This window comes from Eschrichtius robustus, chromosome 10 (assembly GCF_028021215.1).
Source record: "Eschrichtius robustus isolate mEscRob2 chromosome 10, mEscRob2.pri, whole genome shotgun sequence".
NCBI classification, from domain to species: domain Eukaryota; kingdom Metazoa; phylum Chordata; class Mammalia; order Artiodactyla; family Eschrichtiidae; genus Eschrichtius; species Eschrichtius robustus.
Window position 1 is genome coordinate 105,412,558 of NC_090833.1, and position 12,983 is coordinate 105,425,540.

The following is a 12,983-nucleotide window of genomic DNA, read 5'->3' on the forward strand; positions in this document are numbered from 1 at the left end:
TTCATTTATGCCATATTTTAGATTCCACATATAAGTGATATCAGATGGTATTTAGCACTTTGTTATTCTTAATGAATGAGGAAGACATTGGAAAGCCTGAGCTGAGGTGTGACATGTTCAGATCTGTGTCCTTAAAAGATTACGTTGGCCATTCTGTTGAAAATAAACTGAAGGAAAGCAAGGGCAGAAACAACACCAGGTAGGGGAATCGTGTCATAATTCAGGGCAAGAGAAGATGGTGGCTTGAGAAAAGGTAGTGATGGGGGACCTATTGAGAAGATCTGATGTCTGGATAGAGTCAACTGGGTTTATGAGGTGGGTGGAAGATAAGAAGCATAAGAAAAAGAGTGGAGTCAGGTGACATCAAGGGTTTTGACCTAAGCAACTTCAAGAATGGGGAACAATGGTGGGGGATAATGGAAATCTATCAGAGGAAAGATTAGGATTTCCATTTTGGACACATCAACTTTGTGATATCTCTTTGTATAAAAATTTCTAGGTGGAAGTGCTGGAGATACAAGATTGAAGTTCAGGGCAAGAGATGGCAGATCCAGGTCCATAGATATAAATCTATGTCTTTACCACATATAGATGGCATAAGACACAGGTTAGCAAACTGTAGCCTGTGGACCAACTCTGGCCTGTTGCCATTTTATTCAAACACAGTCATGCCCATTTGTTTACATTGTTTATGGTTGCTTCCCTGCTACAATACCAAAGGTGGTGAGTAATTGCAACCAAGACCACATGGCCTCAAAGCCTTAAATATTTTCTACCTGGACCTTTGCAGAAAATGTTTGTAAAATCACCAAGGGAATGGGTGTAGATAAGTAGGAAAAGGACACAAAGTTATAAACTCGAAGTACTTCTCTAAGGAGGAGTAAGAGGGGAGGAGGTGAGAGTGGAGGTGAGACCACGGAGTAGACAGTGAGATAGGAGGAAATCCAGGAGAGGTTGTTATTCTGGAAGCTACTTGAAACAAAAATCTATCAAAGGAAGACATGATCAATGATGTGAGATGCTTCTGAGGGCCAGGGACTGGCCACTGGATTTAACAAAGTAGAAGTTATTGGTCTCCTGGATGAAGCAAGTTTCTGTGGAGTGTAAAAGCATGATTCCAGGGAGTCCAGGAGACAATGAGAGAAGTGGAATTAGAGGCAGCAAATACAGAAGTTTGGTTATAAATGGAAGCAGAGAAATGGGGCATAAGTCATTGGAGGAAGAATCATAAGGAGAAATTCCAGCCCCGCCATGATGAGGCATCCTTTTTATGCTGAGGAGAACCATTGCACGAAAGGCTAAACACTGACAATGCAAAAAAGATGGAATAATTGTTGGAGGAATCTCTTTGACCTGGGGAGAGATGGCAGGTCCAGTGCATGCGTGGAGAAGTTGCCCTTGGGCTCACAGTTCATTCATATAGTGAGGAAGGGGAAGCACAGGTTGTTTGAACAGGTGTAGACCAGTGGGTGGTCTGGGTGGGAGCTTGTGGAAATTCTCTTCTGGTTGCATCTATGCTCTTCGATGAATTTGGCAGCAGGGACATCTGCTTGAAGTGAGGATTTAAAAGAAAGTGCCAGAATTTTTGAGAAAGAAGAGCAAGCATGAAAAAAATGTATAGAAGGTTGTGAGAGTGAATGGGTTTTGGAAATGCAGCAGGTTTGCTGGAGGGTGGTTCAGACCACTTGAGGTTAGTGGTCATGGCTTCTAAGTGAAAGCAGCCAACATCATTTGCTTTCCCCTGTCTGTGTTCGGGGCTTGATGGAGGAGAGACAGAAGGGAGAGTTTGTTTTAACTGGGATTGGAGTTTTGTCAGGTGAGTAAAATAAAGAAGAGAGGAATAAGGAAGTTGGAAAAAAATCAAAGGCAAGATTTTAATCTGATTAGATTTTTACTTTACTTTTGATGATAATTGCATTCCTCAACACATTTCTTGTTTTCTTGTTTTTTTTGAAAAAATATCTCCTCAGGTTTCTCAGCAGAAAGTTGTCCCAGGAGAAAGCCTGTAACTGTAGTTTTTCCCCCAGCTTTATTGAGATATAATTGGCATATTACATTGGGCAAGTTTAAGGTGTTCATTGTGTTGATCTGATATACTTATATATTGCAAAATGATTAGGTTCGCTCACCTAATAGGTTGGCTAATACCTCCATCACGTCACATGATGCCACCATTTCCTTTTTGTGATGAGAACATTAAAGATCTACTCTCTTAGCAATTTTGAAGCATAGAATACAGTATTATTAACTTTAATCACCATGTTGTACATTAGATCCCCAGAACTTATTCATCTTATAACTGGAAGCTTGTACTCTTTGACCAACACTGTGCAGTTTTATAAATTATAGTAGTAATTTAAGTTTTTATCTTTAGAGTAAGTGTATTGTCTCATAAGCTTAACTAGTTATTTCTAAAGGTTATTCTATATGCATTGTAGATTATTTGGTTCAGTCCAGTTTCAAGTATTAGAGGTCCTTTACTTTATTGTAACTCACATATGCAAGACTTTTTCATGTAGCCTGTTCCTTTTCTGATGTCCAAATCAGCACCGAGTCAAGCCTGCTAATTCTGAAAAATTATGACTCTGAGGAGGTTACATAACATTTGAGGAAATATATTTATAGTAAAGTCATAGTCATGAACTACTAGCAGGAAATTATAATATTTTTTGAGGTTGCAAGCAGGAAAAGTTTTAGACCCTTTGTCCCAAAAAAGGGAGTTTATAGACCTGAAATATCTAAGGGTGTCTGTCTTGCCTACAAATGGGGACGCTAGTGTCTGCCAAAAGAGATGGTAACTTCCATTTCACAAGTATGTTTGGAAAGAAGGTTTTTACAGTGCTGTTGTAAATAAGTTTCAAAATCTAAAGTACATTGAAAATATTAAAAGATAATAACACCATTATGCATTGTTACTTTGCAATTTATTCTCTTTCAACAGCTTTATAAAAAGCTCAATACTCATGTTGCCTTAATTGGGATGGAAATCTGGAATGACAAGGATAAGATAAAGATATCCCCCAATGCAAGCCTCACCTTGGAAAATTTTGCTAAATGGAGGGGGGGTGTCCTCCTAAGAAGAAAGCGTCATGATGTTGCTCAGTTAATCACGTATGTATAGATTTTCCCCTTTGTATGTTCTGTGGTATTTGCCATAGACATTTTTCAAAGCCTTGGCAAAGCAAATGGTATCTCAGGTTACAGGTTTACACACAGAGCGTTAAAGTTTAAAAAGTATTCATTTGGATCGTATGTTGCATGTACTCTTACTTTTGTTCCCACTATTTCTTTTTCTTTTTCTTTTTTTTTAAGAGAGAGGCTAGTAAGTGAGCAATGATTCATAACAAGCTTGTTTGTTTTGATTGTGTAGAACAGAAAGGAAAGGCAGGTTTAGATAATGGCAAGAGGGATTTAGATTCAATGTTTTAAAAGAATGGATTAGCTTTATGCACCAGTCAGGACAAACTTCTAGGACAGAAGGAAAATTGAACATGATATTCTAATCCCATACTTCTACCATCCTGCCAAAATGACTAATTAGTGACTAATTTAAAAAATAGGGGAAATAAATCCAACAGCTATACATGACACAAGACTGCTAAGCATATGCCTCAAGACAGTTCTGCTGGATGGTTTGCAGCTGGAATCAGTTTGCAACAAAGAGTGATTTAAAATTACTTGAGTTTCACTACCTAAGAAAACAGTGGGTGTCATGGGAAATAAGTGGATTAGGTCCTGTCAGAATTAATTGATATTCTGTGCTGGTTATCTATGACTGCATGATGCATCAGCCCACAACTTCCAGACTTAAAATAAGTCTTCTTCATTTATATGTCTAGTGACTTGCCTGGGGTGCTGGTTGGTCATCTCTTTGCATATACAGCTTTTCATGTGGCTAACTTGGACTTCCTCCAATATGGCAGTCTCAGGTTTCTGGAAATCTTAACAAGGTGACTAGCTTTCCCCAGAAGAAGCATTCTAAGAGGCCCAGGAGAAAACTTCAAGGCTTGTTATGACTCAGTCTTAGAAATCACACATCACTTCTGGTGTATTCTGTTGGTCAAGAACAAGTCATAGACCTATCCAGTTTTAGGGAAGGTGCTACACAGGATATGAATATCACAAGGCTGGCTCATTGGGTTATCTTTGAAGGCTAGCTGCCACAGTTCCTTAATTTGGAAAGATGTGTTCCAGACTCAGGGGCCCACCACAAGACATAGCTCATTTTGGGGAGTGGTTTGGTGATTTTCCAGGGTCTCGAAGGTAGTGAGTAGTAAGGGAATTCAACTCTTACCAGACTGGTCCCAGGACAAAGCCAAAATTGTAGTTGAATCCAGTATTGTGAAGTAATAGGGTAGAGAAATATAAATTATAGACAAGATGACAGATGTATAGATAAAAAATAGTAATCCAGTATCAAGAGTAGATTTCCTGAATAGACCAGAATAAACAGGATAAAAGAACTAAAAAGATAAGGATGGAAGGAAATAATTGTCCTTTCATGTGTAAATTGAAAGCCTTACCATTTACCTGACAAATTAACAATATATACCCATACCTGGGCATAACCGGGTATGAATCTTAGAGTCCAAATATACTCTATCTACTGAAAAGAGAAACCAAAATAGTTAATCCCATAATAGAGGAAGATTTTATTTTTTTATAAATGAGCTAGTAGTAAGAATTAAATCCACAAAAATGTAGACTTAAGTATAATTTTACAATATAATTTTAAAAGAGAATATAAATGCCATAAATCTTTAAAATATCATGTATGATACAAAATATCATTTCAGAATAACAGATATTGAAAACTCCATAGGGAATGGAAAGTGGCAGGAAGTTCTCTAATTTCCTCATTTTTCATGGCAAAATGTGTACTTGCCATTCTTTATGTTGATAAGTGGGAAAATATAGGTTCAACTTTTTATGTAAATGCACCTATAAGGGAATTTTTAAAATGATGCATACTTGCAAATTTCTAGATGCAAATCAGGGTCAGATTCTTAACAGACAATAATAACAGAATAATAATAACCAAAAAAGCACATGGAATTATTAAAAATTGAAAGAAAAAATGAAACAAAACCAAAATAGAAATTAAAATTACTAAAGACCAAATATATCATCTATGTAAATAAATGCAAGTGGTTCAAATGTCTCTCCAATAGGACAAATATTGCAAATGCATAAATGCTTCAATAACACAAATACTTATAGAATGAGCCCAAACTTAAATCAAGCTACAGCTAAAACAGTGCAAAAATAAAAGTAAACGTATATAAAAATACATGAGGAGAATATAAATTAAAGCGAGACATGTTTCATCTTAAGTTATATATTTATATAGATTTATACGTACATATGTACATATAAAGCAAAACATTTGTTAGAAAAAAAATCCCCCTTTATTTCCTGACAAGAGATGAATTCCACAATGAAAAATATAAGAATCATGAGTAAGAGATATAAAATATTAAAGTGATTACTCCCAGATGCTTGCATTTAGGTGGTATGAAAACCATCATATTTTTAAAAATGCCTTCTGCAAACTCAAACGCTGAAGGAAATATTTGAGTGATGATTTGCGATGTGAGTTTCTCTGTTAATTAGTTAGGGTTCTGGATGAATTGTCTATAGAAAATATACTTAGAGTCATAAGCTTTATCAATTTCTCTCTTTTTCGCAGGGCAAGTGAATTTTCTGGAACAACTGTGGGCCTTGCTTTCACGTCTACAATGTGCTCTCCGTATCATTCTGTTGGCATTGTTCAGGTTTGTTTAAACTGTTGGTTCTACAGCTCAAGCCTGTCAAATGCTGTTCTGCTCCATCTATTGAGAAGGTCATGTAGTTTTTCTCCTTTGGTCCTTTGGCATGGTAAAAAACAGTGACTGAATTTCAAATGTTGAATCAATCTTGCATATCCAGTATAAACCCAACATGGTCATAATGTATTATTTGTATATATGCTGGAGTCAACATGATAACATATGTTGAGGATTTTTGCATCTATATTCATGAGGGATATTAGGCTGTAGTTATCTTATCCTGTAATGTGTTTTTCAGGTTTTGTTATTAGAGCAAATATCAGGGTAAAGCTGGCCACATAAAATGATGTGCTCCCAACTCTTCGATTTTCTGGAATATTTGAGTAAAATTAGTATTATTCCTTCCTGAAATGTTCGGTATAATTCGCCAGTAAAACCATATGGGTCTGGCATTTCTTTGTGGAAAATTTTTAAACTACATTTTCAATTTCTTCAATAGATATTGGACTTCTCAGGTTATTTATCTCTTCTTGAGTGAGCCTTGGTAGTTTGTGCCTTCAAGGAAAGTTGTCCATTTCATTTAAGTTGGCATATATTTGTCGATGATATTCCTTTACTATCCTTTTAATATCTGTAGGATTTGTAGTGATTTTCCCTCTATCATTCATGATATTAGTAATTTGTGGGGGCTTTTTTCCCCATGATCAGTCTGGCCAAAGGTATATCAATTTTATTGATCTCAAGGAAACAGTTTTTGCTTTACTGAGGCTTTCCTAGTTTCAATTTCATTGATTTCCGCTCGTCTCTTGATTATTGATTTTTTTCCTGCATTCTCTGCATTTAATTTGTTACTCTTTTTCTAGTTACTTAAGGAAGAATTTTAGATTGTGAATTTGAGGGTTTTCTTCTTTTCACATATAATCATTTAGGAGTTAGCAGTTAGGAGTTAGGGCTTCAACATATGAATTAGTGGGCAGGACACAATTTAGTTCATAGGAGTCTGGGAATATACTTCGTAGAATTTTGATATTTTAAATTTTTTTGAGGTTTGTTCTTGGTCATTACCCCATATGAACTTCAAAAAGAATGTGTCCTGCTGTTGTTGGAGTGTTCTGTAATTGTCAATTATGTCAAGTTGACTTATAGTGTTGTTCAGTTCTTTTGAATCGTTTATGGAGAGAGTGTTTAAGTACCCAAGCAGAACTGTAGATGTGTCTGTTTCTTCTTTCAATTCTATAAGTTTCACTTCATGTATTTTGAAGCTCTATTGTAAAGTGAATACACAGAGTTGTCATGTCTTGTTGGAGAACTGATCCATTTATCATATTATGTCCCTCTATTTCCCTGAAATATTCCTATTCTGAAGTCTACTTTGTTCAAATTCAGTATAATCACTCCAATACTTTGTGGCTATAGTGTACTTGATACAACCTCTTCCTTACTTTTATTTTTAGCATATGTATTTCTTTACATTTAAAGAAGGTTTCTGCTAGACAGTATATACTTGGATTTTATTTTTTATCTAATCTGACAATCTCTGTCTTTTATTTGGTATGTTTAAATAATTTATATGTAATATCATTATTGATATTGTTGGATTAAAATCTTTCATTTTGCTAGATGTTTCCTATGCCATCTCTTCTATTATTTTCTGCCTTTTTAGGATTGAGTATATAAAAAAAAATTTCATTTATCTCCATTATTAGCTTTTTATTGATTTGTTTCTTTTTAATGGTTACCCTGGGGCTTATTATACATCTCTGCTTGTATGTTTTACCTTGAAATGGTATTAACTGGTTCACATATAGTATAAGGACTTTACAAGGGAGCACCTCTAATTACTCCCTTCCATCCTTTGTGCTATTTTTATCAAATGTTTAACTTTGCATGTACTATAAATACAATATACATTGTTACTAATTTTTCTTTAAAAGTCATCTTGCCGTGCAATTTAAAATGAGAAAAAATTAGTTTTCCATTTATCTTATCTTTACTGGTCCTTATTTTGGTTACATTACCAACATTCTTCATTTCTTTGCAGAGAGAAAATTTCTATCTGGCATAATATATTTTTTCTTCCATAAGAATTTTTTAAAAATATTTCTTATAATACTAGTCTCCTGTCCATGAGTTCTTTCCATTTTTTTAAGAAGATGACCTTATCTCTCTTTCCTTTTTGTATATATATTTCACTGGGTTTACAGTTCTGGGTGGATAGCATTTTTCTTTCAGCACTTTCAGTGATTTAACTGTCTGCTGGAGTTCCTAACGAGAAATCTGCTGTAAACTTTACCTTTGTTCCTCTCTAATGTGTGTGGGTTTTTTTTTTTTCTGATTTTAAGATTTTTCCTTTGTCCTTAATTTCTTCAATTTGATTATAATTATAATTATGTTATAACTAAGGGGTTTTTGTGGGGAGAGGTAATTATCCTACTTAGTGTTCCTTTGTCCTGGGGCTTGGTATTTGTGATTAATTTTGGAAAATTTTAGGCCATTATGTCTTCAAATATTTCTTCTATTCCATTCTCATCCTTTTTACTTTCTGGGATTTCAATTACATATAAGTAATTGAACATATATGTACGATCATTCTATATTACCCCACAAAACTTGTATCTCCATTGTTTGTTTCATTTTGTTTGGTTTTTCCTTTTTATCATTTTTTTCACTTTGTGTTACCATTTGGGTAATTTCTGTTGAAATATTAAATCCACTGATTCCTTCCTCAGCTATTCCGGATCTACTGTTAAGCCTATGGAAGGCATTATTCATCTCTGTTACTGTCTTTTTCAATTCTAGTGTTTCCATTTGATTCTCTCTTATGGTGTCCAACTCTCTGAAATTTTCCATCCAGTCTTATATGATATTCATCTTTTCCACTGGAGCTTTTAACATATTAATCATAGTTATTTTAAAGTGCCTCTCCGAAAGCACTAATAACCTGAGTCTGGTTCTGTTGATTGGCAGGGTATTGTTTTTTCTTGTTTCTTTTTCTTTTTTCTTTTTGGATGCCTTATTATTTTTTGTTGAAAGTTAGGCATCTCGTGAAAGGCAATAGTCTGAGGTGAATAATTTTTTTTTTTTTTTGGCCTGGAAATGATCACTTCTTTCCTTCTTCTAGGACTTCAGTGTGAGGATTTGACTCAATCTAGCAGGAGTTGAGCTGGGTTCGGGATTTTTTGGTTGGTATGGCCATCTTCAGTACATCACAGATGTTACATTCCTTTCACATTACTTTGTGTTTAGAATGAAGGATGGTTTGCCAGAGTTTTTCTCACTGTGTGTTCCACACTCGTCTTTAGGGCTTTACTGCACCTCACAGGGAGTCTCTTTAAGCTGTTATCCATCTCCCATCAATAGGTTGTTGTTACTTGTTACTGGATGATTGTTGGACTTTTGGTGGGAGGAGGGCATTCCCTTCTGTTCTCATTAAGCTCAGTCTTAGGCAAGTCCTGCATCTCTTAGTTTCTGGCGTGGACTCAGGAGTGAGGAGACTGAAGCTAAAATCAGACTGAAGCTAAAATCAGACTCTCTACTCCACTTGACTACAGTGAAAATACTTATTATGTCCTGAGTGATAAGTCAATTTGCAAACCAGAGGATCTGTCTCCCTATTCTCATCCTCAGGACCACAGTCACAACATGCTTAGCGTTGCAGGGACCATGGCCCATGAAATGGGCCATAACTTCGGAATGTTTCATGACACCTATGCTTGCAAGTGCCCTTCTACAGTATGTGTGATGGACAGAGCACTAAGGTGAGCCTTTCTGGGAAGATGCTATTTATCCGTGTTTTGGGTTCACTCTGGGCTGTCATCTTCAGTGACATGTTTAAACTTTCAAGTTATTAAATGGCAGTATCAGGACAAAATCATGGATGTGTATCTATACCAAACTACCTTGTACCTCATCTATGTGTAATGTTTTTCATTAACTGAGACATAGTTTAAACATACTGTCTCTTTGCTGTTGGGGTGATGTGTCACTTTATCCTCATCTTAGCTACACAAGATCTGGGTTCAGAAAATTATTAGCATTTATCACATTCTCAGTGAATTCAGACTGGGTGGTGGTAATGGAGAAGTTTTAGAAGAAAAATGTAAATAAAGAAGAATGAAATTAGAACACTTCCTAACACCATACACAAAAGTAAACTCAAAATGGATTAAAGACCTAAAGGTAAGGCTGGATACTATAAAACTCTTAGAGGAAAACATAGGCAGAACACTCTTTGACATAAACCACAGAAAGATCTTTTTCAATCCACCTCCTAGAGTAATGAAAATAAAAACAAAAATAAACAAATGGGACCAAATTAAACTTAAAAGGTTTTGCACAGCAAAGGAAACCATAAACAAAACAAAAATACAACCCTCAGAATGGGAGAATATATTTGCAAACGAAGCAACCGACAAGGGATTAATCTCCAAAAATATACAAACAGCTCATGCAGCTCAATATCAAAAAAACAAACAAACCAATCAAAAAATGAGAAGATCTAATTAGACTTTTTCCCAAAGAAGACATACAAATGACTAAAAAGCACATGAAAAGATGCTAAACATCATTAATTATTAGAGAAATGCAAATCAAAACTACAATGAGGTATCAACTCACATGGGTCAGAATGGCCATCATTACAAAACCTACAAACAATAAATGCTGGAGAGGGTGTGGAGAAAAGGGAACCCGCCTACACTGTTGGTGGGAATGTAAATTGGTACAGCCACTATGGAGAACAGTATGGAGGTTCCTTAAAGCACTAAAAATAGAGTTACCATATAATCCCACTCCTGGACATATATCCAGAGAAAACCATAATTCGAAAAGATACATGCGCCCCAATGTTTATTGCAGCATTATTTACGATAGCCAGGACATGGAAGCAACCTAAATGTCCATCAACAGAGGAATGGATAAAGATGTGGTACATATATACAAAGGAATATTACTCAGCCATAAGAAAGAATGAAATAATGCCATTTGCAGAAACATGGATGGACCTAGAGATTGTCATACAGAGTGAACTAAATCAGACAGAGAAAGACAAATATATGATACCACTTATATGTGGAATCTAAAAAAAGGGTACAAATGAACTTAGCTACAAAACAGAAATAGAGTTACAGATGTAGAAAACAAGCTAATGGTTACCAGGGGGTAAAGGGGGGGCAGATAAATTGGGACACTGGGATTGACATATACACACTACTAGATATAAAGTAGATAACTAATAAGGACCTACTGTATCACGCAAGGAACTCTATTAAATACTCTGTAATGGCCTATATGGGAAAATAATCTAAAAAAGAGTGGATTTATGTATAGGTATAACTGATTCACTTTGCTGTATATGAGAAACTAACACAACATTGTAAAGCAACTATAATAAAATTTTTTTTAAAAAAAGAAGAATGTTCTCACAGGAAGATGATGAGAGTCTTTGAAAAGAGATTACACATTCCTGCCACACCTTAGGCAAAACTGCCCTGGAATTTTATTTTTAAGAACCCCACAATCCCTTTTATGTGTTCATTTCCTCTCCCAGCTCATTCAAGCTAGGGTTAGTCTCCCATGCCTTCCCACAAAATAGCATATGGCTGCATGCCAGTTACATATCTTATGCTATCTCTCACAGATATTACTGCATTTTAAAAATTTTTTTAAAATTTTATTTAAGTATAGTTGATTTACAATGTTGTGTTAATTTCTTCTGTACAGCAAAGTGACTCAGATAGATAGACATATATATTTTTTTCATATTCTTTTCCATTATGGTTTATCACAGGATATTGAATATAGTTCCCTGTGCTATACAGTATGACCTTGCTGTTTATCCATCCTATGTATAATAGTTTGCCTCTGCTAATCCCAAACTCCCATTCCTTCCCTCCCCCCTACTCCCCTTGGCTACTGCTTTTTTAACCTCATTGTTATTTGTGGAATGAAGAGAGGCTGTCAATAGAAATCCCTCTGAAGGAAAATGAATTCTTAAACATGTAAATAAATATAATTTTAGTGCCTTTAGGACTTCAAAACCAAAATGACCGAAGACTGAATGAGATTATCTGGATAAATTAGAAGGGTTTTTAGTTTATTAAACAGCAGCCTGGATGCTCTATTTTGAGATGTGACCATACTTGCCTTGCTCATTAAGCCGGAGGTGTTTATACCTGCCCGGGTGGGCTAATTCAGGCGCAAAAATAAGAGCTCATGATTTAGCAGTTGGTGGGTGTATTCCCTTTGATCTTTTGGGTCACGTTTTGAGCGTATCACACCCAATGTCTGATATTTCTCCTTATCTGCTCAGCGTGACTGTATTCCATTTTCTTTTTCCTTACCTTTACAGCTTCTACATACCTACGGACTTCAGTTCCTGCAGCCGTGTCAGCTATGAAAAATTCTTGGAAGATAAATTATACAATTGCCTCTTTAACGTTCCGCTGCCTACAGATATCATATCCACCCCGATCTGTGGGAACCAGTTGATAGAAATGGGAGAAGACTGTGACTGTGGGACCCCCGAGGTACCACCAAGTTCTTTCTAAAATGATCTACTTTGTTTTTCAATTGCTGAGAGATAAACTATCAAAGAATGTGCAGTTCACTAAAAAAATCACACTTCTTGTAATTTTGTAAATGTTTGTTTGTAGACATTTGTCAGGCCAACTTTGGGACTCAGGACTTGTTACCATTCGAAGTGCCTGGCTTGGTCCCATCCTCTTGACAGGGCAGCCAGGATTCTGAATGGGACCTTTGCCCCCATCTTATTAACACCTAATGCGAGTACCAGGCCAAGCTCTCAGGGGGTCAGCTTTTCAGTAACTTCAAAATAGGATTACACATTTATCCCTTCTGTGAGAAAAAGGAATCTTTCCCAGATGATGTTTGTTTGAATAAGGGCAAGAGTTTTAACCCTAAAAATTGGTAACTGAAAATATCTCACTCTGAGGTTCCCAAGGTAGGAGTTTCTCCAAAGCCTTGTGCAGATGCCTGATTTCTCAGAAGCAAGGTGGGGAGAACAAGACAAAGTATACTGCTTTACAGAGAGCTGAATTAAATGTCAAACTTGAATAAAGAACTATATTTTTAGATTTTCAGTACATGCTCTAGAGATTAAGTTTACTGCTGCATAGATACAAAATTGATGAGCTGAACTAATTATGTTCTATAACTATTCAGAGGAATTTGATTTTCAAAAACTGTCCCTTTCTT

At 35.8% G+C, this 12,983-nt stretch overlaps 1 protein-coding gene across 3 annotated transcripts in view; it reads left to right on the forward strand.

Annotated features, from left to right (window-relative positions):
• Positions 1-12,983, forward strand: part of ADAM28 (ADAM metallopeptidase domain 28) — a 207,318-nt gene that overhangs the window by 174,663 nt on the left and 19,672 nt on the right. For all 3 annotated transcript variants that reach the window (XM_068552536.1, XM_068552537.1, XM_068552535.1), the window contains 4 exons: positions 2,942-3,111; positions 5,690-5,774; positions 9,396-9,526; positions 12,118-12,295. In XM_068552536.1, the coding sequence (XP_068408637.1) occupies positions 2,942-3,111; positions 5,690-5,774; positions 9,396-9,526; positions 12,118-12,295 (564 nt within the window). The remainder of the gene's footprint in view (positions 1-2,941; positions 3,112-5,689; positions 5,775-9,395; positions 9,527-12,117; positions 12,296-12,983) is intronic.